This window comes from Mustela nivalis (genome assembly GCF_964662115.1).
Source record: "Mustela nivalis genome assembly, chromosome: 14".
NCBI classification, from domain to species: Eukaryota; Metazoa; Chordata; class Mammalia; order Carnivora; family Mustelidae; genus Mustela; species Mustela nivalis.
Window position 1 is genome coordinate 18848432 of NC_139033.1, and position 25130 is coordinate 18873561.

At 61.6% G+C, this 25130-nt stretch overlaps 4 protein-coding genes across 12 annotated transcripts in view; 3 read left to right on the forward strand and 1 right to left on the reverse strand.

The window, feature by feature from the left end:
* EP400 (E1A binding protein p400) overlaps window positions 1–4706 on the forward strand; it is a 97808-nt gene extending 93102 nt beyond the window's left edge. For all 8 annotated transcript variants that reach the window (XM_082699894.1, XM_082699896.1, XM_082699895.1 and 5 more), the window contains 2 exons: window positions 1227–1304; window positions 2089–4706. In XM_082699894.1, the coding sequence (XP_082556020.1) occupies window positions 1227–1304; window positions 2089–2361 (351 nt within the window). In that variant the 3' untranslated portion in view covers window positions 2362–4706. The remainder of the gene's footprint in view (window positions 1–1226; window positions 1305–2088) is intronic.
* A 2072-nt stretch (window positions 4707–6778) lies between these two features.
* Window positions 6779–10874, forward strand: LOC309848278 (uncharacterized protein). Its single transcript, XM_082699677.1, has 2 exons — window positions 6779–9438; window positions 10275–10874. The coding sequence occupies exon 1, from the start codon at window positions 7744–7746 to the stop codon at window positions 8776–8778; it is 1035 nt and encodes a 344-aa protein (XP_082555803.1). The 5' UTR covers window positions 6779–7743; the 3' UTR covers window positions 8779–9438; window positions 10275–10874.
* Window positions 10875–14126: 3252 nt separating this feature from the next.
* Window positions 14127–19295, reverse strand: DDX51 (DEAD-box helicase 51). 2 transcript variants are annotated; one of them, XM_082699900.1, is made up of 15 exons: window positions 18983–19295; window positions 18736–18887; window positions 17656–17806; window positions 17233–17378; window positions 17078–17149; window positions 16880–16986; window positions 16646–16754; window positions 16417–16562; window positions 16020–16212; window positions 15825–15940; window positions 15623–15739; window positions 15371–15472; window positions 15205–15268; window positions 14979–15113; window positions 14127–14742 (listed from the first exon to the last, which is right to left on the reverse strand). In XM_082699900.1, the coding sequence occupies exons 1-15, from the start codon at window positions 19278–19280 to the stop codon at window positions 14716–14718; spliced, it is 1935 nt and encodes a 644-aa protein (XP_082556026.1). In that variant the 5' UTR covers window positions 19281–19295; the 3' UTR covers window positions 14127–14715. The 2 variants fall into 2 exon arrangements, with proteins under 2 accessions (XP_082556026.1, XP_082556025.1); XM_082699899.1 differs by having other exon boundaries at window positions 16020–16196; window positions 16386–16562.
* Window positions 19296–19419: 124 nt separating this feature from the next.
* On the forward strand, window positions 19420–24912 carry NOC4L (nucleolar complex associated 4 homolog). Its single transcript, XM_082699347.1, has 15 exons — window positions 19420–19643; window positions 19761–19881; window positions 20242–20348; window positions 20633–20740; window positions 20940–21089; window positions 21167–21266; window positions 21351–21385; window positions 21770–21820; window positions 21901–22012; window positions 22199–22259; window positions 22417–22527; window positions 22614–22774; window positions 22869–22951; window positions 23070–23183; window positions 23350–24912. The coding sequence occupies exons 1-15, from the start codon at window positions 19527–19529 to the stop codon at window positions 23467–23469; spliced, it is 1551 nt and encodes a 516-aa protein (XP_082555473.1). The 5' UTR covers window positions 19420–19526; the 3' UTR covers window positions 23470–24912.
* Window positions 24913–25130: the final 218 nt, after the last annotated feature.

Genomic DNA, 25130 nt, shown 5'->3' on the forward strand with positions numbered 1-25130 from the left:
GGCCACGTCGGCTGTGGCATGAGGGTGGGTGTGAGGGTGGGTGTGTCTCAGGCAGCGTCATTTCGGTTCTGAACCTGTGTCCCCTCCCACAGTAGCTCAGGGCCTCAGGCAGCTGACTTCCTCGCAGACCCCTCTGGGTGACGGGCACAACTGCAGGGCTGGTGAGCCATCCTGCCCGAGCTTGGACTTGGCCTCTGGTCTGCCGTGCCTCGGCTCCGTGCTCCGGACTCCTGCCTCTGCTTGGCTCTGGAACCGGGAGTTCCCTCTGTGGGTGGCCGTGCTGGCCCACCCTGTGCAGGGGCGTCCTGCTCCTGCTCCCTGAGTCTTGCTTTCCTACCAGGGCCGAGAGCTTCCAAGCACGGGCTCTTTTTGTCTTAGCAAATCATGTTTATAACTTTTATTTGAGTTATAGTGAACTAGAAAGTGCTTTCCGGTGGTTTCAGGTTTTACAGTGGGAGCCAGCACTGCCTCGGAGTCTGCCACAAGTATGTCATGTCATTCACATTTCCTGCAGAACTGTCTCGGACAGCCTTACTTCCACCCTGTCCTACCGGTTAGAGACCCGGTGGGGGTATCCGGCCCCCAGCAGCTGGCTGCTCAGGACCTGTTGTGCTTCTCTGGCCTGACACCCCGACAGGGTATACACGGGCCTGAATTGTCGCGCCGTGTTGAGGCAGCCATGCATGCGTGGGATGACACGTGCACCAGGCGGCGTAGGGTTGATAGGTTTGTCGGGATTGAGGATCGCGTCATGCTGGAGGAAAACACCGCCAGGTGATACGCTAACTGCCCTGAGACGTTGGCACGTGTCGAACGGGGCTGAGCCCCGGTTGGTCCAGATCATTTCTTGGGGAGGGTGCCTTCCTGGAACGGTGCCCAGACTTGAAGAGGGGACTGTCGTGAGTCAGTCTGGGTCACTCCATCCTCAGTATAGTTCTCTTACATAAACCCGGAGCGGTTGCTGGTGAAAGAGAAGCCGTGACTGCAGGATGAGAGCAGGCGAGCTGCCGGTCCCCGCTACCTGCAGACGAGGGAGGCGGGCGCTCCTCCGCAGGAGCGGGCGCTGAGGGGCTCCGGCCAGCAAACGGAGAATTGCTCTGGGGTGGCATCTGGCCCCTGCTCTGTTCCTGCGTTTGTATTAAGAACTGAGAAGGAAGGAGAGGGGGCAGTCTGCTTGTGCACACGTTCACGTAAATTCTGCATTTGGCTTGTTTTGTTTCTCACAGGTTGCCAAACTCCCTCAAGTGGTCCAACAGCAGACACCCGTGGCCGGCATCCAGCAGGTGGCCTCTGCTTCCCAGCAGGTAGGACGTGCAGACGCACAGCCCTCCCAGGAGTCCCACACGGGCTTTTCGGTCACCTTCACGCTTCCCCTCAAAGGGGTTTTTGGTTTTCACTCTGAGAAAGTAGAAGACTAACTATCAGAGTCACTTTTGATGTTCATAATTCAGGAAAGATTAATTTGGGGACAGCACTTAGTCTTTAGGCTGGCAGGACACAAGCTGAGCAGCCAGCTCAAACTCAGCGCCAGGTGTCCGAAAGGAGCCTGTGGGGTCTGTGGGACCTCTCCTTCGGCTGGCGATTTCAGGTGCATCCTCTGAGCCGAAGCCCCCATGCCTTAGTTTTAGGGAAACACAAAACAGTCTGTTTGTGGTGACTTTGGTCTTGGAAGTGTCAGTACTACTGGGGACAACAGTGACTGTTTTCGCCAAACCTTCAGGCTCCTGCCCTTTTATGTACTGCTGCAAAATGTAGCTGTGTAAAGCAGCACCTTTGAACAAAACACCGTTTTGTTTTGTTCAAAGTCCCATGGCATGTAGATTCCAAGGCACCAAATGCCCTAGAAGCCAAATGCCACCCCCAGCCCCCAGCCGTCAGTCTTTGCCCAAAAGCAGAAGTGATTTCATTCAGTGGCTCCTGCTTCTGTGTGGTCGGAAACTAGAGGTCGAACCGTGATACATCACGTGGTTCCCCCATCTCCCAGAAGCGCTTGTGCTGAGGAAGCTTCTGAACCCCCACCCCCGCCCCCAAGAGCGTTTAGTCGGCCGTGTTACTAGGCCGTGTGTGTTTTCTGACCGTTCGGCTCAGGCCTCCCCGCAGACTGTGACCCTGACTCAGGCGACGGCGGCCGGGCAGCAGGTGCAGATGATCCCCACGGTGACGGCGACCGCGCAGGTGGTGCAGCAGAAGCTCATGCAGCAGCAGGTGGTGCCGACGGCGGCCGGCCAGCTGCAGAACCCCGGCGTCGCCGCCCCCGCCCAGGTGCCGGCCAGCTCCGACAGCCCCGGCCAGCAGCCCAAGCTGCAGATGCGAGTCCCTGCCGTCCGGCTGAAGACGCCTGCCAAGCCCCCGTGTCCCTAGTCGCAGCGGCAGGCGGGCCTCGGGGCACTCCACCGCCGAGTCAGGAGCAGGCACGTTATTTATTGTTGAACTGTGGAACGGTGTCGTTGGAGGTGTTTGGCCCCGGGGAGGTTATAACGGAAACAAAGTAGTGTCATCGTTTTACTCTCCTGCGTCCAGCACTGCGGGGAGCGGTGAGCCGTGGCCCGTGCCCCCATGCCCATGTCCGGTGACCGACGGCGGAGGTGCTGCTGGCGCCTTCACCTTCCCGTCTCTGCAGAGCGGTAGTGCCAGGTCTCGTGTGTGTGCGCTGTTCTGCACGGGGCCACGTGGAGGGGCAGTGAGTCGTAGAGGAGAGCTCTTGAGCCTGAAACCTGGTCTTGGACAGCATCCGCCTCTGCTTGGTTCTGTCCTCCTACCTGAACGCGCATTCTGGTCCTTGGAGAGGAGAGAGGTCGGCTGAGGAGATCATCTCCGGTTCGAGGCGGCCAGTGTGGTTTTCTCTTTCCCTCCTCTGAGGTGTTTCCAGGTCCATTCATGACCTCTTCCGGCCATGGGAAGGCTCACCGGCCCCGACTGAATTTTCATTCCAAAGAGCAGCCAGTGGGGCTCACGTCAGGCCCGCCCGCGGTGCCACGGGTGTCCTTACAGCACATCCAGGACACTCCCGGCCGGCGGATGAAGTGCGTGTGTGGACGGAACCCGGGAGTGGCTCCGGCGAACTCCGTGAGGCTCCCATCTCGGGCTGTGGGGCCTGGACTGCTGTGTGAGGGTCGGACGCCCACCCCATCGCTCTCCCGCCCAGCTCAGGCGGGACCTGCGGACAGTGAGCAGCCTCCGCGGACTGTGCAGGGTCCCCGATAGACATGGGCATCGTGAGTGCTTCCTCGCGGGCTGGTGAGCCAGACTTCTGTTTCTCGTGACGCCGGCGTCGCGCCCGGGAGCAGATGCACTCCCTTGTGGGTCCGTGCAAAGCAGAGGACCTTCTATGCAGTATTTGGGGACGCACTTGAGGGACAAAGAGGAGGCCCCGTGTTTGCTTCTGTTTTATTTTTTCACTGCAGTGAGCTAGTGTAAGTGTTTGCAGTGGGCGCGTTTGGCCGATGACGTCTGCTTACCTGGACGCTGTCTCCCAGGCCCGGGCGCGCATCGGGCTCCCCGCTCTGTGTGCTGGCTCTGTGGCTCTCTTCTGCTGTGGGTCCAGAAACCCAAGTCATGTGGGCTGTGTGTGGGCATTCTGAGGGAGTCTCCCTGCTCCTTTTCTCTGTCCTCCCTGTGTTCCGCTTTGAGTGGCGCGAAGGAACGCGGACCGTAGTTTTGGTTTCCCATCGATTTACGTGGATGGTAACATGGCAGCATCTACTGAAGCAGCTGGGCAGCTCATTACTGAGCTCTGGGTGAGAAATTTGGAGAAAGGTAAAAATCAAGTGTTGAAAAAAATGGAAGGGACTTAACATGATAGTTCGCTCCACTGTGTGGAGGCAGTGCTGCGATGCGTGTTCTCACCACCACCCTCTGGCGTGGCCCGTGCTGCCAGGAGAGGACAGTGTGCCGGGGACTTCTGTGCTCCTACCCGGATGTGCAGAGGGGCGGCGTGATTTGTGTGCGCGGTGCACCTGGCCCCCCACTTCTGGGGCCGCTGGCAGTTGGCCCGGAGGAGGAAGAGGATCTGTTTGCACCCGCTTTGGCGCACCCTGCTTGGGCCGTCTGCTGGGACAGAAGTGAGCCAGCGCGCCCGCGTTTGTGGCCTGAGCCCCTGCCTGCCTCAGTGTGTGAATGAGCGGCCCTCGTGTGCGAGGCCGCGTCCTTCCCTGGCTGCTTACGTGGGACCCAGGGCAGACGGTTGGCTTTTGTCCGACTTAGATGCACCAGGGGCCCCCGGCTTCACCAGCTGCTCCAGGAAACCTCCTCCTCCCCGGGTGTGGTTCTCTCCGTCTTCTGCTGTCAGGGGCCCACTGTCCTTTCTGAGCTCCACGCGAGTGTGGGGTGGTTCTGCCCGCAAACTCCTGCATGGCCCAAGAACCGGTGCCCTGGCCAGGACAGCATGCGGGGCTGGTGGTCAGGCGCACCGCGGGAGCGTTGTCCGGCTCCCTCCTCTGGCGCATCGTGGGCAGCTGCGGCTCTGATCGAGGCTGGCCCGGGGCTCTTCCTGCGTGATGCCCCGGAGGCGGGGCTCGCCTGCAGGCAGTCTTCACCACTTTCTGTCCCCTGTGTCACCACACGGCTGTCACGTTTCAAATATAAAGGAAGAAGACTGAAATTGTAAATACTTTGTAAACATACCCGTTTGTACTTGAATAGTAGGGTTTTAAAAAGGGCACTGATATCCCACCAAACAAAAGGTATAATAAAATGGCCTTTTTCTATGCTTTTTCATTTTCTCTTTTGTACAAAACTAGTATTCGAGTTAAAATAAGATGCTAGTTTTGTTTGATCTGTGTGAAGAACACACAGTGGGAAGGCACGCAGGGTTGGAGGCTGGGGCTCGAGTCTCCTGACTGACCCCCGCCGTGGGGGGGTGGAGCGTGTGGGTTGGTTCTCAGGGAAAGCCGCGCGCTCCCTGTGGAGACGGAGGATTACCTGGTCTGTGTGGACAGCGCTGCCCCCGCCGCCCTGTCCTCCTGTGACCTGGTGCTCCCCGTTGGGAGGAAGGTCAGGTGGGGCCTCACACACGCTCTACCCAACACTGCTCTGAGCAGGCGGCCTGCTTTATCGTCTCTTTTGCTTTTGAGTTCTTTTCCTTTTGTTAAAAAAAGAGTTTCTGGGGGCACCTCAGTGGCTCAGATGGTTGGGTGTCCGCCTTCAGCTCAGGTCATGCTCTCTGGGTCCTGAGATGGAGCCCCGCATCGGGCTCCCTGCTCCATGGGGAGCCTGCTTCTCCCTTTCCCTACCTCTCAAATAAATGAAACCTTTAAAAAAAAAAAAGTTTCTGGGGGCGCCTGGGTGGCTCAGTCAGTTGAACGTCCGACTCTTGGTTTGGGCTCGGGTCATGATCTCGGCGTTCTGGGATCCAGCCCCACGCCGGGCTCTGTGCGCAGCGCGGTCTACTGGAGCTTGTCTCTCCCTCTCCCTCTGCTCCTCCCCTGCCCACTCCCTCGCTTGCTCTTAAATAAAAAAAAAAAAAAAAAAAAAAAGTTGAGAGTAACAAAACATATCTACTTTTTTTTTTTTTAAAGGTTTTATTTATTTGACAGACAGAGACACAAGGAGGCAGAGAGGCAGGCAGAGAGAGAGGAGGAAGCAGGCTCCCCGCTGAGCAGAGAGCCCGATGCGGGACTCGATCCCAGGACCCTGGGGTCACTACCTGAGCCGAAGGCAGAGGCTTTAACGCACTGAGCCGCCCAGGTGCCCCCAAAACATACACACTTTTTAATTAAAAATGCACAACTTCATACACTGCTAAGAAGCACCCCGGGAAATCTGATTATTTTTGTCTTCCACGGCAGCGATGGGGGCCTGGAAGCCATGTGGGCCTGCGGCCCCGGGCTCCCATTTCTTGTCCCCTTACCTCAAAGCCCAGCGTGCGGGCTCCTCTGCGTTTCCTGCATCCACAGACCTGGGTGGGGGAAGTCCAGGGCGGCTCGCGTAGGACCCTTTGTTTGCCGAGTCCCTGCCAGGTGCTTGGTGTGGAGAGGATGGGGTGCTTGGGACCCTGTGCTCCGTGGATGTGTTGCTCTGCACTCTGGGGCCGGTGACTGCTCCTCGGGGCCCTGCTCTCCTCCTGTGTGCCCCTCTCCCAAGGCAGTTGTGACATTTGCACATCTCTTAGCCTCTGCCACCTGTGCTCAGTAGATTATTCCCAGTGGAGAAGATCGTGATTTCTGAACCTTTCCGTCACCATGACTGTATGTATGATCACGTTCTTGCCGGCTGTACGTATGCCGGAGGCCTAGGATGTGCTCCTCTGGCCCCAGGCTGTATTTCTGTGGGCATTGGAGGTGGGGCTGCCGCTGCTTAGTGCTGTGGTTCTGCTACCTGGCTGCCGTGGGGTCCGTATCTGAGCCCGGGGGTCCGTTTTCCTCCACCCCCAGCGCACAGGGGCATCTCAGCTCGGTTTAAAAGGAAACATGCCCAGCAGGCTCACCCGCAGGCCAGCTCTAGAGGTCTCACTTAGGTCCGTTGACTGCCTGGTCTCTGCTGCTCAGATCCCGGTCAGCCTCTGCCAACGTGCTTTCCACGGCCCAGATTAGGGGCTGTGGTTCAGGGGAGAAAAGCGGGGGACTTCTGTCATAGGTTCCGGTCAGCGGTTCTTCCCTTCTCTGTCCTTGGCTCGCATCGCCCATACCCTCAAAAAATCTTCCAAACGTCTCATCTTACTGGATAAATTATGGTACGTACATTCAGAGAAACAATGTAGCTATTTTTTTTAAAGATTTAAAAAATATATATTTTATTTATTTGACAGAGATCACAAGCAGGCAGAGAGAGAGAGGAGGAAGCAGGCTCCCCGCTGAGCAGGGAGCCTGATGCGGGGCTCGATCCCTGAACCCTGAGATCATGACCTGAACCGAAGGCAGAGGCTTAACCCGCTGAGCCACCCAGGTGGCCCTTAAAAGGATTTTTTATTCATTTGGGGGAGCCAGAGAGGAGCAGTGGGGCAGGGCAGAGGGAGACGCAAGCTCTCTGCTGAGCAGGGAGCCTGACATGGGTCGATCCCAGGACCCTGGAGCTCATGACCTGACCCGAGCTGAAGGCAGACTGTGCTTGACCAATTGAGCCACGCAGGCGCCCTAGAGCGTAGCCATCAAGAACAAGGTAGAACCATAGAAGAAGGGTCCTGTCAAGGCTCAGTAAATAGGAAAGTGCAGAATCGTGTGGGATGCTCTCTGAATGGAGCTATGGCCTATATCCCTGGATATGCACAGAAAATCCTAGAAAGGGGTGTCTGCCTCTGGGGAGAGGGCTGAGCAAGGGAGACAGGATCCACGCCCCGCCACGCCGCTTCCCTGGTCAGGGAGCAGCACCTGCACCTGGGGGCTCCCGATCCCAGGCGGGGAACCTGCACCTTCTGCCCCCTCCCCAGTCTGCGGGTTAGTCTCCGGTGGCCGCGAAGGTAAGCTAAAGGCCGTCACAAGGCCGCTTTGAGGACGTGCAGCACAGACACGGCTGCTGCGCCCCCAGCGTCGCCCCACTGTGACACGCGACCCCAAGGGACCCTCACGCGTCTGCAGCGCGCGTCCGGCTGCAGCCCTGTCCCCACGGAGGGTCGGCCCCGGCCCCGCTCCGGGCAGGAGGGCTCTGTGGACCTCGTCCGGCCGGGGCTCCCCGCGTGCGTCCTCCGGCCTGCGTACGGCCGCGGCTCCGCGTGCTCACGGCCCGGCCGTCCGGGGCCGCTGTCGGGATGCCCGCTGGTGGGCAGGGGCCGCCCCGGGGCCGTGCAGCCGAGGTGCAGCCCGGGGAGCCATGGGCTTCCTCCGCGTGAGCAGCGGCCCCTGTCGTGCGGCAGGACCTGGCCGGCCGGCTCCCCGGACGGAAGTGGAGCCCGCCGCAGTGCGGCCGGGCCGGGGACGGGCAGCCCCGCGAGTGCTCGGTGGGCTCCCTCCGCAGGTCAGGCCAGCCCTCCCCAGGCCCGGCTGCTCTCTGGTCGCCGCCCGCACACACGCGGGCACCCGGAGGGGCAGGTCGCGCTTCCGAGAAGTTTCTTCCTCACTGAGCACGTGCTCCGTTCCGGCCGAAGGTCCGCGCGGGGCGGGAGAGACCGTGAGCCCAGCGGTGGTCTGCGGAGTCCCCAGCTCTTCCCGGACAGGCCACCGCCGCCCGCCACGATGCTGCTCCGCGGCCTTCTGCACGGTCTCCAGCAGCCTCAGCGCCCTGTCCGTGTGTCCTGTGCGGACAGCTGTGCGTGCCCCACGGCCAGCAACGCGCCGGCATCCCTGCGGCGGCCAGCCTGGGGGCCAGGAGGGCATCCCTGCGCAGCGCTCCCTGCGGCGGGGCCCGACCGGCCAGGCCTGCAGCGCAAGTAAGGCTGGTAAGATTCTGCCTCGGGGCCACGCAGACCCGGGACAGTGGCGCCGTGTAGAGAGGATGGGAAATGGAAGCATTTACTGTACTTGTCAGCACAGCAGACTGAGATCAGAGGGGTCTTTCGAGCAGCCATCTCGTCTGTGCCACAGCCCGCGCAGGGTCCGGAGCAGGGAGGTAGCTCTTCGTGTCCTCCTGTCTGTCCAGCTCCTTGGGGGCTTGGCTGTCGGCCTCCCTTCCCGTCTTGGCTGCTTTCCGTCCGTCTGCCTCTGTTCAGTGTTTCTGCTGGGTGCCACGCCCCTGCTGGCGGCTGTGCTGTCTTTAAGCCTGGGAGCAGGGGTGAGGGGACGCAGAGGCTTCACGGGCTTGGGATGGTCCCTTTGGTGCTTGGACAGAAGTGGTATTCTTAGTTTTCCTTGGGCGTGTATTCCCTTAATTCGAGTAAGTACAGGCGCAGAGGTGAGTCTGCTTGGTTAGCGGGCAGTCGCTCATGTGGGGAGGACCTTGCACTGCAGGGCAGGTGGGGGCCGGGCCAGTGGAGGGGGGAGATCTACTTAGTCCCAAGGGAGGTACCACGTGGCTCATCGCAGCGGGTACACATCGCAGAGGGTACAATGTGGCATCTCGCATGGGGGTGGCCACACCTGTCGGGCGGGAGGGGAGCCCAGCAGTGGGTTCCTGAGGCCAGAGACAGGGCACAGTCACCAAATAGATTTAGTCAGAGAAGAGCAGTGGGGTGGTTAGAATCTTGGAAATGTTGAAATAATGAAATAATGTTAAACAATTAAGATTGTGTTTCTGAGTTCCTTATTTGGACAATTGAAAACTGTTTGTGGTTCTAAGGTCGTGTGGACCGTTGGAGGAAAAGCTGGGATTTAAACCCAGCTATCAGCGCAGTCAGGGTCTGACCCTCAGTGTCCCCCACCCCTCCAGGGCCTCCCACATCGCCTGGTTTCCTTTTGTCAGCCAGGAAAGCCGGCTGCGGGAGCTCGGCACTGAGTCGACACTCAACAGTGTTTTATTGCACCTTCTGGATGCACTCACGTGCCCTCTCCTGTGTTTAGAAACACGGAGATGCGTGCGCAGCAAAGGACAGCAGGAAGGAGTGTGTGCCCTTCCCGAGGAGCGACAGAACGGGTGAGCTGGCGGGTGCCACAGATCGCGGTCACTTCCATCCAGATTTCAGGATGAGCAGAGACGTGTTCGGCCGCGGAGTCTGGGATTTGTGGTTCTGGGAGGTTTTGTGTGTCTCTTGAAGGTGTCGAACTATGACTCTGGGCGGACACTGCTAGTGACTTTTTTTTTTTTTCCCGCTAGTGACTTTGTAGGCAGTGCCCCTTCCCCATTTTATATGGAGACACATACGTCTAATGTGGAATTCCTGTCAAAGGTTTTACACTTTAAAGATTTTATTTAATACTTGTTTTCAAATATCTCGGGGTGTGCCAGATATCTGCTCCTTACAATCAAAACGTTTCTTGGGATTTTGAGCCTTAAAATTTTTCTTTGTTCGATGGCTTGGGATATAGCCTACGATTGCCTGTGTGCTGGGTGGGCTGGGGCTCGTGGCCTCAGCAGGTTGTGTGGCAGAGTCTTCTGCAGCCTTCGAGGGCTGCGGCTCCCGGTGTCTGTTCGCCCACTCGGGAGGCTCGCCTGTGTGTCTGGTCGAACAGCAGCAGCCACGGAAGTGTGGACGGTCCCTGAGCCACGTGCTGCACGCCAGGCAGGCTGTAAGGGCTGCCGTCTTGGGGTTTGCATCATGGCCTGTGAGCACTCTCTGTTTTGTTCAGTTTTTGGTGTTTGTCAAGAGCCTTTTATCACTTATTTATCTGAAAATTGGCTCCCCACCCTAAGAATTCGTAGCCTTAAGCAGAAATTAAAAATGCGTGGGAAGGCTAAACCAGCACAAGGGGATCCCTCCGTGAAAGACAGCTGGGTACTAATGTGTCTTTAATTCTTGGTTAACCCTTCAGGGCTGCACAGGGTAATCAGGGGCATTTTGGTGGCTGAGCACAGGTCAACTCGCCGGAAGGGCGCGTGGAAGAGCCGGCCAGGGAGAGCGTCGTGAGCCTGGGTTCCTGTGCGCAGTCCTGCGCAGTCCCGGTCTGAAGCCAGGGGCTGGGCGGGGCTGGGCGGTTGGGTAGGAATTGGTGGTACCTTCTGTGGAGGCGTGGCCCGGGCTGGAAGTCTCCGTGGGCTTCTGTGCCACAGACTGTAGAGCACTGTTTGTTGTCCCTGGATTTGACCTGCTTTATGGAAGGATTTTAAAATTGAATTGAAGAAACACATTTGAGGAAATGTTGAACAGAAAAAATTTTTTATACGTTTGTGGATGAGGAGGGTACGAGTAAGAAAAGAAATAAAATAAAAAGTATCCTTTAGGTGAGTAACAAGTTGGGTTAAACCCAAAGAAAAGTATTGAAAGGCACCATGTTGAAACAAGTCCCGGAGCATTTATAAGTGTTTCCACTTGTGAGCCTGTGCTGTAGGGACTTGGGGGCAGGGGCGACAGGAAGACGGTGTGTTTTGGGAGACCTGCTCTGGGCGTGTGCGCGCAGACTGGGTTTTCGAGTCCCGGGTGTCGCTCTCGGCCCGCAAGAACGACCCGCAGACAAGGTGAGTGGCAAGCTTCTTTATTGATAATTACCGCCGGGACCCCCGCACTAGTCTAAGACCCCCAGTATATACCCACCGAGTACAAACTATATCCAATAAGAGTATACCACGGCTAACATAACTACCAATCAGAAGGGCTACCTATGACATTATCTGAGTGCATGCGGCATGCTCGTGAGCACCTACGTGACTCCATAGGTTTCCATATCTCTCCAGAATGTGTGCCTCTCCTTTGACTCCTGGTATCGATCAAACGTCACCCATGAATGCACTCACATTCCTAGGGTTAATCTTACACAGCCCTCACTCCTCAGGCCTCGCCTGGTGCCTGGTACGAGACTCCCTGCATTTCTTGGGCTAATCTTTTACATTCCTTGCTCCTCAGGCCTCGTTTAGTACGTGATTCCTTGCTTCTGCTGCATGGCTCTCCACACCCGGGAGCATTCGGAGTTTGCGCTCAGAGGAGGTCCTCGTGGGGAGCCCCCAAGTGTCTCCTGAAATGTCACACATTTCCCAGACCACCGTGTCGGTACAAAATGAGCAAGTCTTCCAGTGTCTTAAAAACAAGGACGAGGGGCACCTGGGTGGCTCAGTGGGTTAAGCCTCTGCCTTCAGCTCAGGTCGTGATCTCAGGGTCCTGGGATCGAATCCTGCATTAGGCTCTCTGCTCAGCGGGGAGCCTGCTTCCTCCTCTCTCTCTCTGCCTGCCTCTCCGTCTACTTGTGATCTCTCTCTGTCAAATAAATAAATAAAATCTTAAAAAAAAAAACAAGGATAAGCGTTTCTCCGAGGCCAGGTGAGGACCCTGCCCGGGACCGCGATCTGCACTGAGAGCGCACAGAAGGAACATGGAACACGGACCCGCGTGTGCTTCCGTGGTGTCAGTGGTGACAGATCACGGTGACTGCGGACGTTCCAGAAAATGACACACTTGACCTTGTGCTTTTTAGACCCTCATCCTTTTTTGTTACATTCATGTATACATTTTTATTTATCTTTTCTTTTTTTTTTTTTAAAGATTTTATTTATTTATTTGAAAGACGGAGATCACAAGTAGGCAGAGAGGCAGGCAGAGAGAGAGAGAGAGGGAAGCAGGCTTCCTGCTGAGCAGGGAGCCCGATGCGGGGCTCGATCCCAGGACCCTGAGATCATGACCCGAGCCAAAGGCAGCAGCCCAAACCACTGAGCCACCCAGGCGCCCCTACATTTTTATTTAAATTCTTACATTATCCTTAAAGGCCAGTCAGATATTTTCCAGAGACAGTGTTGGCATTTTGGAGGCTTCGGAGGGATGGGCACTCGGGGAGGTTTTTATTCTTAGCTCGTTTGCCGAGCTTCTTGCTGGCTCTTTGCTCACGGTGCAGACGGACTGCGTGCGCCCGCTGCAGAAATGGAGCCCTGCTCGGAAGGTGGGGAGCCCCCCCGACCGCAGCTGCAGTGTAGCCTCCCGGGGTGGGGGGCCACAAGCAGCCCCCACAAATGCCAGACCTGGGCAGATCATTAGCCTTTCACAAGGGGCTCCAGGGACGGGAAGCATGGGCTCGCAGGAAGAGCCACGGGGACGGGGAGACTCTGCCGGCAGTGGCTGCCCCTAAAGTAAGGATCCAGAGGAGCATGTGCACCCCAGCGTTCATAGGAGCCATGTCCACAATCGCCAAGCTGCGGAAAGAGCCCAGATGTCCACCGACAGATGAACGGATAAAGATGTGGTTCATGGAGACGATGGAGTATCACTCAGCCGTCAGAGAGAACGAGCTTTCGCCATTTGCATCGGTGTGGATGGAACTAGAGGGTATCTATCGTACTAAGCGAGATCAGTCCGAGAAAGACAAGTGTCATGTGATTTCACTCATACATAGAGTTTAAGAAACAAAACAGGAACTCAGAGGATGGGAAGGAAAAATAAAATCAGGGAGATGAACCGTGTGAGGTTCCTAATCATAGGAAACACACTGAGGGTTGTTGGAGGGGGTGGTGGGTGGGTGGGGTAACGGGCTGGGGTACCGGGGGGATGGCATGCGGGAGGGCTCGTGGCGGAACGAGCACTGGGTGTTGTGTGCAACCGCCAAGTCCCCGAGTTCTACCTCTGAGACGAACAATGCGGTGTGTGCTGACTTACTGAATTCAAATAAAAATACAGAATCTTAAAATATTCCTGAAATGGCAAAATGCGGAACAAAGGAGGGGCGCTTGAGCGGCTCGGTTGATGACATCTGCCTTTGGCCTGGGTCATGCTCTTGGGGTCCTGGGATGGAGCCCCAGAACGGGCCTCCTGCTCGGCGGGAAGCCTGCTTCTCCCTCTCCCACTCACCCCTGCTTGTGTTCCTTTGCTCGCTGTCGAATGAGTAAAATCTTTAAAAAAAAACACCTGTCTGTGTGTCCGTAAGACCAAGGAGAAGAGCGCGTTGACGGTCAGCGTATGAAGGACCGACGCCGATTAGAGCCGTTCCTGCCCCCAGACGGCTCGGGCAGCCGGGGATCAGTGAGTGAGGCCGCGACCTTTCACACAGGGTAGCTGAAAAGTAGCTGAAGACCAGCTGTCAGAGTCCAGCAGTGGGGGCAGGCGCACAAGCTGTCCGCGCGCGCGCATCCGTGTCCCGGATGTGTGTTTCCGAGTCGTATCCAGGTCGCCCCTTCCCGAACACAGATCCCACGAGCAGTCGTCACGCGTGAGCGGACGCGACAGGTGACACACAGAACAGCAGGAAGCACACGCCTTGCTGTGCCGGTGGGACGCGCCCTCCCATCAGCCTAGCCTCGGGTTCCCAGAGTCCAGGGGATGTCCGCAAGGAAGCCCGGGATGAAGGCCGCCCTCTGCGAGCCTGGGTTCCTTGGGGAAGCGAGAGCCTGTCCTGCGAGCAGGCAGCTTGGTGTATCTGTGGCGGCGGTGCCCCAGCGGTGGGTCCTGACCACCGCCTCCAACCCCGGATGCAGAGCCCGGCCAGGCTCCAGCAGACAGCAAGGCCCCAGCGAGGGGGGTGGGAGTGCGTGGTGGTGGGTGGCTCGGGGCGGGTGGGCCGTGTGCAGCCTGCGTTCGGAGACGTAAGCTGGTCTCCTGTGAAGGCCGCTCTCCATCCAGAAGTCTGTGGCCGTTGAGCGTGAGGTTTCCTGTGCCCTCCCACGGCCCCATGAGCAACCACGTGGCTGCGAACCTTACCCTGCCGCAGCGAAGAGCATGCTTTCAGGACAGACCAGACACCACTGCTCCATCCTGGTTTCTTCAAGTTTGTTTTAATATCAGCTCGCAATTTTGGACAAAAATCCTTACACAAGTACCGGGTCAGTGCTTCTAAAGCCTGTTTTCCGTTACATTCACAGCGCACGCTGGTGGGTCGGGAGGTTTGTCTCATTCCCGTGGGGAGGACCCCCAGCCGCGTGGTGTGCTGTGCCCCGCGTGGAAGCCGTGACAGCGCCGGGAATGGCTCATGGATGTGCAGCGTGGCAGACACCCTGAGGCCACCTGGGGTCCCGGATGTGGCCCTGTCAGTTCTGCAGTAACGTGAGCAGGTTCATGAGATCCCCGCCCCGGGCGGAGGCTGCCCGGTGAGCGTCTCACCCAGGCCTGAGCTTGCCGAGCGCCAGGCCTTCTGCAGCGACCGTGTCTGGGGCCCCGCGCCGGGGGGCGAAGGCCCTTCCCACTGGTTGCTCCCTCTGAAATCCAAGGAATCTGTCTTTTGCCCCGTACCCAGCAGCTGCTGCTCAGGATTTTTCCGGAAAGGAAGCGGCTGAGCCCCGCAGAGGGCACCGGGTGGAAGGGTTTGCTCTGCAGGGGCTCAGCTCGCCTGTCCCCCGAGACCGTCAGGACGCCTTCTGCCTTCCTTCCTCCTGCGGCAGGGAGGGGCAAAGGCCCTGTGGCGCCACCTGGGCCCTGCCCCTGAGGCTCCCCACCTCCAAGCAGCAGCACAGCATGGCCCAGCACTCACTTGGGTGCACCTCTGGCCCCAGCCCTCCTCCCCAGGCCGGGCACCCCTCCCCGCCCTCCCACCCTCTCCCCTGCCTGCACGCTGTTGTTCGGTCTTCCCAGACGTGAGACACGGGTCAGGAACGCCTTGGCCTCTTACCTTGACGGCTCGCTCCAGCTGGGACAAGGCCTCCTCGTACCGCGGGACCAGCGGCTGCAGAAGCTCGCTGGGGATGTCCTGCCGCGTCATGTCTGGCACCCCGGCTTCCGCTAGCATGCGCAGGAATCTCCTCTCCTGCAGGACAGGGAGCAGAAAGGGTCCCGTTTTCCACGAGCAGTGCTGCCAGCAGAGCCCCCGCCCCCCGGTTAGACTGCAGCAGACGGACCTGCACTTTGAGGAGCAGAGTGAAGGCCTGTCCAGTTCTCCCAGCGCGGGCGGTTCTTCCGACCCTGAAACCAAGCACAACTACCTCAAGGACGATGGCGCACGGGGGTCCGATGGGACGGGGCTTTCCTCCACGGATTCTCCCTCCAAAGGCATGGGACCCTCACCGGTGCACGTAGGTGCGCAGGTACTGGGGGGCGTCATAGTTGACGACCAGCTGCACGCCCTGCACGTCAATGCCTCGAGCGGTGGCGTCTGTGCTGATGAGGCTGGGGGACACCGGGGGCTGTGGGTGGGCCCTGCTGGGGGCCGGGAGCCTCCACGCGGAGGAGCCGAGTCTCCCGCAGCAAAGCCCCCTGCAGAGAGCCCAGGCTGCTACCCAGCTTGAGCCGTCCCCTCCCCCGCCTGCAGGCACTCACAGCTGAATCTTGCCCTGCTCAAACTGCTTCAAGACCGCCTTCCTCTGGCCGGGCCCGCAGCGGGAGGAGAACTCCGCCGCCGTCACGCCTCCGAAAGCCTGGACTAGCAGGAAGAGCCTGGGTGGGAAGAGCCAGAAAGAGCAGAGTGGGCGGGGCCTGGAGCCCGTCTCCCTCTGCTCACCTCTCCCCCCTGGGGCCTCACCTGTGGGAGTTTTCTCGGGAGTTGGTAAAGCAGAGGACCCTTGAGAAATTCTTCTCCAGGATCAGGTGCAGGATGGCCAGTGGCTTAGTGCGGAGGCTGCAGGGCACGTAGTGGTGCTGTGGGGATGGCACAGGGTTGGCCAGGCCCCAAGCGCCGGAGCGGCTCCCCCTTCCCGCCCCTGCACACCCCCCTCACCGAGAGTCCGGCTGGGAAGGCGTACTTCCCGCCCGAGTCCCTGTCTGCGTCGCTGTCTCCGGGGTCTCTGCGCGCCAGCCCCGTGGAGAAGAGCCAGGGCTGGTGAAGGCCCAGCTGCTGCAGCTTCTCCGGATTCTGGGTCAGGGTGGCCGAGAAGAGCAGCTTCTGCAGAGGCATCTGAGGACAAGAGATACTGAAAGAGGAGCGGGTGGTGGGACAGCAGTCTCAGCCCGGTCAGCTAACCGACAGAGCCCTGGCCACCCCCTCGGACCCTGACCGCCCCAGAACAAACCGGACCAGCCTGAGGCCGAGCGGGTCTCAGAGACAGAGGGGAAGCCGGACGGGGCTGTGCTCGGGCGGCCGCACCGAGAACAGGGCAGGACTCAGCTTCAGGTACCTGGCGGCGGTGGGAGCCTGGGGCTGCCGCCTCTGGAGCAGGACAAAGGGGTCCTTGGCACCATCACGCGGGAAGGCTGCCTCCACCACCCGGGGCAGCCAGGACTGGTGCATGCTGTCTATCATGCGGTCGGCCTCGTCGATGACCTGGGGAAGCAGGAGGCCTGGTGTCGGGTGGCTGAGGCCAGCACCGGCTCCAAACCCCGGCCTTCCTCTGGGGTGCAGCATACCAGGAATCGGAGGTGCAGGAGGCTGAATCCTGGAGTCTGGTCGATGTGGTCCACCAGGCGGCCCGGGGTGGCCACCACCACATCAGCCAAGCAGCGGAAGCCGTCTGCTCTGAGGAGCAGAGTGGCTCAGCCAAGGGCCCCACGCCAACCCCCACAACACCACAGGGAGCCGCTGACAGGGTTCAGACAGCCGCTCCCTGTTCCCTGAGGAGCCCCTAGCCCCCCAGGACCTACGTCTTCTGGACAAGACTCTCCTGCTCCTTGACCAGTGACTTCTGCCCAGTGATCAGAGCGACACGCAGAGGTGTGGCATCTGTGTAGATGTTGAACACTTTGCACACCTGGAGAAGAAGCGGCCGTTCACCACACTGGTACGAAGCAGCACGGTGACCCAGATCCTACGTCTGACCCAGAGGCGTAGGGTGCACGAACCTGCTGGGCCAGCTCCTTAGTGGGCAGCACAACCAAGGCATGGACCTGGCAGATGGCTCGACCGAGCAGGGCCTGGGGGGGATGAGAGCCCCCTGTCAGCAGAGCCGGCTCCCTGCCTGCAGAGCCCCCTCGGAGGCTGGGGTTCTTTCACTGACCTGTACCACAGGGATGACAAAGGCCAAAGTCTTCCCGCTGCCGGTCGGGGCGGAAACACAGAGGTCTCTGGGCCGGTAGCCGCCTCTGGCCACCAGAAACCCGCCGGCTGTGCTCTCCAGGAGGGCAGGGATCACTGCTGCCTGGACTGGGACAGAGGAGGAGGAGACGCAGGTCACAACGGGCACCGATACTCCGGATCAACACAGGCGCCAAACCCACGAGTAGCCTTGCTCCTCCTCAACGCTCTCTAGGCCGTTCGCACTCCAAGACAGCAGCAGAGCCTCTCGGAGCATCAGGCCCGGCGGCCAAAGATGCCAAAAACCCAGATGGCACTCGAAGCTGGACATGCCTAGCAGCCCACGTTCACAGCTGCTGCACTGTGGCCTTGTGCGGCTCTTGGTGCCTGTCCCGGCCCCCAGCACCTGGGAAGTAGGACGAGATGCCGTGTGCCCGCAGCTTCTTCTGCATGTCGGGGTGCACCGCGGGGACGTGCTCGATAGGCACCGAGTCTTCAGTGACACTCTTTCCAACACAGCTGGGCTCGGCCAACCACGAAGGCAGGAAAGGCTGGACCTACCGTAAAGAGAAAGGGGCCAGGGGAGTAAGACCTGCAGAAACCAAGCTCTGGCTCCCTCAAGCTGACGAGCCCACAGCAAGGCCGGCGGACCACTCTAACTAGTTTCCCTACAGCTCCTCTTCCCCAGCTTCCACACGGCCTTTAAAGGAATTTGGAAACGCACAAGAAAGTGCCAGTCCCCTGAGCAAACCCCCCGGGGGTGGGGGCTTCCTCTCACGCTCAGGATCACGTCCACACCTGAGGTGTGCCTGCAAAGCTGTCCACGACATGAGACTCCCTTGCCCCCGACCTCATTTCCAATCACTGTGAGCCCTAGCCACACACACCTCTGTTCCCACACACTGAAGCTCACAGCCGCCGCAGGGCCTGCTGAGTGACCCTCCGCTGTGCGTCTTACCCCGGGTTATCCCAAGGCAAGGCGGACCTCCACACAGGCAGGGACGCGAAGGTGCCCCCACCCCCCACGCAGTCCCAGTCACCCCAGGACCCTTCTGTTCCGCCCGTACTTACTGAAAATCTCCACCCCAATAAAAAGACTAGCTTGAAAGACACCAGAAACTCATTTTCTTTCCCAAGCGGGCACACACGGGATAGGAACGCTTTACGCGTAGACACAGGGGACTCGGGTTACTTTCCGACCCGGCTCTGACAACTGCAAAGCGCTTCGCTATGCTCACGAAATCGGGCTTTCCTACAACCAAACGCGGAGGTACTGAGCTGGCACGGGGCGTGGACACCCGAAAGGAACATGACTGGCCGCACAACTCGGGGGGACACTCTTCATCTACTGAACGACCCTCCCCGGTCGCAGGCGCGGGCCTACGGGCTACCCCCAGCACGCGCGGGACGGGCGACGGCCACGCACACCCCCTCCGGGCTGAAGCCAAGTCGTCGGACGCTCCCCCTCCCGCCCCGGGCCGCTCACCTTGGGCGCCCCGCTCCTCCCCACGGCCCCGAGGAGCAGGGCGTGGGCTGGAGGCCCCGACGCCTCTCCCGGGGGCCGTCCGCCTGGGTGCTCCGGCGGCCCCGCGCCCCCGGCGTCCGCGCCGCTCTCGCCCGGCGCCTCCTCGCTGCTCCCTGCGCGGCAGAAGCGGGCCCGGGGGCGGCGCGTCAGGTCCCCGCGCTCCCCGGTCGCACGGCCGCGCCCCCGTTCCCGCCCCGACCGGCCCCACCTGCGCGCACGTCCTCGCCGTCCACCTTCCGCCGCTTCCCTGGCGGCGCGTGCGGGCTCTCCGGCGCCCCGCCGCCTTCGCGCCTCCGCGGTCGGCGCGGTCTCCGCCGCCGCCGCCCCGCCGCCTCCGCCGCCCCCGCCGCCCGTGCGGCCTCGCGCTGCTGCGGCTGCTGTCGCTGCTGCCGCTCTCGGGCCCGGCACTGCAGCCGCTCCAGCAGCGCGCGCGCCCGGCCGCCCGCCTCGCTCTCCGCCCCGGCCGCCTCGGGGCCCGCGTACCGCGCGACGTGGAAGAGCGCCATGGCCGCCGGCCGCACGCCTCCCGGCCGGACGCGCCGCGATGACGGCGGCGGCGCGGAGCGGTGACGTGGCGGACCCGGCGGCGGCGGCCGCTCCGGGCGCGGGGAGGTGACGTCACAGCGGGGGCCGGGCGACGGCGGCCGCGTGCGGGCGGCCCCTGGCGCGGGGAGGTGACGTCAGCGGGCGCGCTGGGCGCGGGCGCGCGAGGCCGGGTTCCCGTCGCGTGCGGCGGCGGCGGCGGCGGCGGCATGGAGCGGGACTCCGGCCCCGAGGGCGTGCGCCGGGCGCTGGGCCGCCTGCTGGAGGCGGTGCTGGCGAGCCGCGGCCAGGCCAACGCGGTGTTCGACGTCCTGGCGGTGCTGCAGGTGGGGACGCGCGGGTCGCGGCGGCCGGGGTCCCGGGGTCGGAGGCCGGGACGGGGCCTGGGGGGGGGCGGGGCCGGGCGTGGGGCCCCCGCGACCGCGACCGGCCTGTCCCTGCAGTCCGAGGACCACGAGGAGACCCAGGAGGCGGTGCGCGCGTGCAGCCGTCTTTTCGGGGCCCTGCTGGAGCGGGGAGAGCTGTTCGTGGGCCCGCTGCCCTCCGAGGACGCGGCCATGGCGGGTGAGCGTCCCAGGGCCCCGGGCTGGGGTCCGGCCGGGCTGGGGTCCGGCTGGGCTGCGGGCCCACGCTCTGGAATGGCCGGAGGAGACTCGTCCCCAAGCTGCGCCGCGGGCCCAGGGTGGGCGGAGGATGGTGCTGGGGGCCGCGGCGGAGACAGCCCTGGGCTGGGTGACCACAGCGTCCGCCCTCTGGCCGGCACCTGGTGAAGCTGCGCCACACATTCCCATCCTGGGTCGTTTATGTCTTGGGGTCCAGTGAGGGGTGACAGACCGTGCTCTGGAGGGAGGAGGTTCTTTCTTCCCACCCCAGGTCAGTGTCCCTGGCGGGGCTGAGGGGTGGGCTGACCTGGGGCTCCTGCAGGCTCTCAGGGAGCTACACGCAAGTACAAGGTGTGGATGCGGCATCGCTACCGCAGCTGCCTCAACCGCCTCCAGGAGCTCCTGGTTCACCCGTCCTTCGAGGTCAAGGTGAGTCCGCTGACCTCCCCCGCGGTCCCTGCACCAGGCTGTCCACAGGCTCGGACGCGGGGCTGAGGCTGCCTACGCCTCCGTTCCTGGGCCCACCTGAGGCCGCGTTCACGTCCCGTGTGGTTGGAGTTCTGGTGGCTGGTGTTACTCGTGTCCCGGTGCTTGTGGGAATGCCGTGTCAGGCGTACTTGGGTTCACGGGCTGGGGAGTTCTGTGGCTTGGCCGGCAGCGGGCGTGAGCGGGGGTCGGGCCATCTTTGGCCACTCTGCTCCCGCTGTCCGCAGGAGCTGGCTCTCAGCACACTCATGAAGTTTGTGCAGCTGGAAGGAGCTCACCCCCTGGAGAAACCGAAGTGGGACGGCTACTACCTGTTCCCTCGCCAGCTCTTCAAGGTGGGGAGCGTTGGGGCGGGAGGACGCAGAAGTCTCCGGCCAGAGCTGGGGTGGGGCCTGGTGCAGGGGTAGTGAGTGTGGTGCGTTTGCCAGACTCTCCACGCAGCAGGGGGTGAGCCTGCCGGCTCGGTGGTCCCCTCGGGTGGTCGCTTGGCCGTGGGCTGACACACCGAGGGCCCCTTCCCCGTCCGGCATCTAGGCGGTGGTGGAAGGTCTGCTCTCTCCAGAGGACGACTGCTCGCTGCTCCTGGCCCGGTTCCGGGAGTACCTGGAGCACGACGACATCCGCTACCACACGATGCAGGCGGCCACGGACACTGTGGGCCGCGTCACCGACAGGCACCCGGAGGTGAGCCGGCTGGGTCGTGTGGCTGGGGGAATGGGTGGGCGGTGGCCATGCCCGTGCTCAGGCCAGGCCTTCTGCAGGTGCCGCTCACATTCTGGAACAACGCCTTCACGCTGTTGTCGTCTGTGAGTCTCCCCAGCCAGGAGCGTGGGGTCTCCAGCTTCTACGTGAAGCACGGGGGTGAGCATCCCCGGGCGGGCGGGCGGGCGCACGAGGTGGGCTGCCCCTTTCCTGCCCGTCCGCTGACCGCTGCCTTCCTCACAGAGCTGCCGCGCACGTGGAAGGTCGTTCATCTGAAGGTGAGGTGCGCCAGAGGGGTTGGGGGCCTCCCTGGGACAGAGGCTCTTTCCAGGCAGAGGCAGCGTGTGTGGGACAGGAAGAGGACGAGCTGTCCTTCCCCTGCTGGGCAGTTGCGGGGTTCCCTCAGGACCGGGGCCAGGATGGGGGAGGCGCACCGGTACCTGGTTCCCAGACTCTCCGCGGGCAGTCACAGATGGGACGCTTATTGCTTCCGTAGTGGGGAGGATCCAGGCGGGTCATTTCTTGTGTCATTGCGAATCCTTGGATGTAGGGTTGTGAGTTTCTCCTGCCACAGGGCAAGGGGGGAGGCAGTATGGGCAGGGAACTGGGGTGGGTGCCTTGTGTCCTTGTATGCAGGTCTGATCCCCCCCCCCCCACTGTAGGAGCACAGGAAGGCTTTCCAGGGGATGTGGCTCGGCTTTCTCAAGCATAAGGTAGGGGTGGGAGGGGCCCCTTGGCTCACAGGGTTCTTGGAGTAGGGCAGGTGCACCTACACCTTTTGCTTTCCCGCCAGCTGCCCCTCAGTCTCTACAAGAAGGTGCTGGTAATCATGCACGACTCCATCCTGCCGCACCTGGCCCAGCCCAGCCTCATGATCGACTTCCTTACCCGCGCCTACGACGTGGGTGAGTGCCCAGCTCCCGCGTGTCTGCTGCGGCCTGAGCTCCGGCAGCTCAGGGCTCTGCCCTCCCTCCCGGGCTGGACTGGGGAAGCCGGGTCTGTGGGCTGGTGGCCTCCAGCTTTGATGGACTCCTGCCCCAGCTGGAGGGGTGCGGTGCGCTGGGGCTTCACAGCCGCACGTGTGTCCACAGGGGGAGCCATTAGTCTCTTGGCCTTGAATGGACTTTTTATCCTGATTCACCAGCACAACCTGTGAGTGCTCATCTGGGCTGGGCTGGCCCCGGGGGCGGTGGGGGGGGTCAGGCTGGAGAAGCCTGGGAGAGGGGACGGAGCCTCTGGAAGCCACTCTCTGTCTCCTCATGCCTGCTTCCACCCCCGTGCCTGCTGCTCACTTACACGCCCGCCCCAGCGAGTACCCCGATTTCTACCGGAAGCTCTACGGTCTCCTGGACCCGTCCGTCTTTCACGTGAAGTACCGGGCCCGGTTTTTCCACTTGGCCGATCTCTTCCTTTCGTCCTCGTGAGTGCTGGGGCAGGGCTAAGACCCAGAGCGGGGACCGGGGTGCTGGGCAAGGGGGTCTCACTCACACCCACCGTCCCGCCCAGCCATCTGCCCGCCTATCTGGTGGCTGCCTTCGCCAAGCGCTTGTCCCGCCTGGCCCTAACGGCGCCCCCCGAGGCCCTGTTCATGGTCCTGCCCTTCATCTGCAACCTGCTGCGCCGGCACCCCGCCTGCCGTGTCCTCGTGCACCGCCCCCTGGGCCACGGTGAGTGCAGTGGGGGTTGGGGAGCCCGGGGGGCCTGCCCCCAGCAGCCAATACACGGGGCCAGTTGTGGAGCAGGGCCTGGTCCCGTTCCTAGAGCTGGATGCCGACCCCTATGACCCCGAAGAGGAGGACCCCGCCAAGAGCCGAGCTCTGGAGAGTTCGCTGTGGGAGCTGCAGGTGAGCACAGCGGGCGCGTCACTCTCCCTGCCGCGCCCCTCTCCCTGCCGCGCCCCCGCGCGACCTGAGCCTGGGCCGGTGTCCAGAGCAGGGGGAGGTGACATCACATGCTTCACAGGCTCTCCAGCGGCATTACCACCCTGAGGTGTCCCAGGCTGCCAGCGTCATCAACCAGGCGCTGTCTGTGCCCGAGGTCAGCATTGCCCCGCTGCTGGAGCTCACAGCATTCGAGGTGAGGGCTGGGGGGACCCTGGGGCCTGGGTGGCTGGGGTGCAGGGACCTCGCGGTACGGGCGTGTCATCTGCCTGGGGTGCAGGGACCTCGCGGTACGGGCGTGTCATCTGCCTGGGGTGCAGGGACCTCGCGGTACGGGCGTGTCATCTGCCTGGGCCTTGCAGGTGTTCGAGCGGGATCTGAAGAAGAAGGGCCCGGGGTCCGTGCCGCTGGAGTTCATCCCCGCTCAGGGTCTGCTGGGCCGGCAGGACGACTTCTGCGCGCAGCACTTCACACTCAGCTGACCCCGTGACCTCCCCGCCCCCCGCCCCATCCGTGGTTTCGTGGGAGAGCCAACAGGGTGGACTGTGGGCAGTGAGGGGTCTGGGGAGGCGCTGAACCTGTCTCCCGGCTCCTGTGGCGGCCGTGTCCACGGGCTGACGTCCACAGTGCCGGCCCGCTGTGTGCACCGGCAGCCCCCGCTCCCCGCTGCCGCTGGAAGCCGCTGTCCAGAGGCCTCTCCCTTCACCGAAGCCTTGTGGGGGGCAGGCTGGGTGCTGGGGGGGGGACGGGCCTACAGAAGTGGCTTCTGCCAGCCCTGCCAGCTTTCCTGGGCACCCCAGACTCCCCGGGGCCCCTTGTATCCTGGAAGGGTCTGGGTCAAGCCCTCTGCCTTTCCGCTGGAGTTGGACTTTGTGACCCAGGAGCGACAGTGAGGGATCTCTGTCCTGCTTAGTCTTGGGGCGCACAGGGAGCGCTCATGCCCGTTCCTGGCCAGGTCCTGAGGAGGACCCCTTTGTCCCCTGATGCCCGGGTCCCAGGGTGTGTGTCCCCCATCAGAGAGAGTTACAGCTGAAGGCCGCTTACTGTTCCATCCTGTCCCCCAGCGGAGTGGGTGCCGGCGGCCATGGGCCAGCCAATTATTTTGGTCCGGTGTGTTCCTTCGAGGCCCCGTTTTTGTCAGGCAAGCCTGTTTGAATGCAGGTTCCTCTGGAAAACCCGCTTGTCTGGGGGCGGAGGAATTCCGTGTGTGACGGCAGTTTCCGTGGCCTGTGGGGCCTGGCGGAGGCACAGGTGGGGTGGGAGACCCTGTTTGCCTGCAGCCTCCTGTGTGAGTTCCCGGCCCAGCCCCTCCCCACAGGAGCGCCCTGGGGCCACAGCGGGCTGTTGTTTGGCCGGGTTGGCCTCCAGGGAGCTGCTCTGGTGGCCCGAGGACCTGGTGTGCCTGGTGTGGGCTTTGACGGGGTGGTGAAGGAGCTTCACCTCTGTATAGGGTTGTGCGAGTTCGGGACGCTAGCACCCCTGTCCCCAGCTGTACTGCAGGGCTCCGTCCTAGGCCGGTTCCTGCCGCAGGGCCTTTGCTCTGCTGTTTTCACAGCTGTCCCTTGCATTGCCCCTGCTCTTCAGACCTCGGGCTGAGAGGGGCCTTGGGGAGGGTCCACTTTGTGTAATGGCTTTGTGCGTCCCATGTGGCACCCGCCGCACCGTCATGGCCCTGCTCTCCTGCAGGAGTCTGTGGACTGTCCCTGCTTGTCACTGACCTGCCCCCCGCCTCAGCCCCGGGGCCCAGGACTTGCCTGGCACAGAGGAGGGGCTCATGCGCATTGTGGGGGACTGTCCTGAGGCTCCCGGCTACCAGATGTCCTGCCCGAGCTTCCGTGTGCGGACACCAGGGGGCCGTGTGGGTGGGCTGAGGGCTCACTGATTAAGAAACGCCGTTGACTTTTAAATTATAAAAGGCTTAAGCAGGTTCTCTGGTCTGTCCCCCCCACCCCTAATTCAACATCGTGTGTTCTGTGTAGACCTCGTTTTGGCAGGTTTGGGGACTCCCACCGCCTGGACAAAGGCCGCTGTGCCCCCTGACCAGTGGGGCTGGGCAGCTGCACTTGGGCACATTTGGTATTAGGCTGGTGGTTTTTTTTAAATTTTACTTTAGCTTTTCAAAAGATTTTATCTGTCGAGTGAG

Coding starts and splice junctions, on each gene's coding strand:
- LOC309848278 (XM_082699677.1), top strand. CDS start 7,744: ATGGGCTTCCTCCGCGTGAGCAGCGGCCCCTGTCGTGCGGCAGGACCT.
- DDX51 (XM_082699899.1), bottom strand. CDS start 19,280: ATGGCGCTCTTCCACGTCGCGCGGTACGCGGGCCCCGAGGCGGCCGGG. Junction 16,197..16,385: donor TGAGTCCTGCCCTGTTCTCG/GTGCGGCCGCCC, acceptor TCTTGTCCTCAG/ATGCCTCTGCAGAAGCTGCT. Junction 15,740..15,824: donor TCCCGAGAAAACTCCCACAG/GTGAGGCCCCAG, acceptor CTTCCCACCCAG/GCTCTTCCTGCTAGTCCAGG.
- NOC4L (XM_082699347.1), top strand. CDS start 19,527: ATGGAGCGGGACTCCGGCCCCGAGGGCGTGCGCCGGGCGCTGGGCCGC. Junction 20,741..20,939: donor TCCCTCGCCAGCTCTTCAAG/GTGGGGAGCGTT, acceptor TCCGGCATCTAG/GCGGTGGTGGAAGGTCTGCT. Junction 22,013..22,198: donor TACCCGCGCCTACGACGTGG/GTGAGTGCCCAG, acceptor GTGTGTCCACAG/GGGGAGCCATTAGTCTCTTG.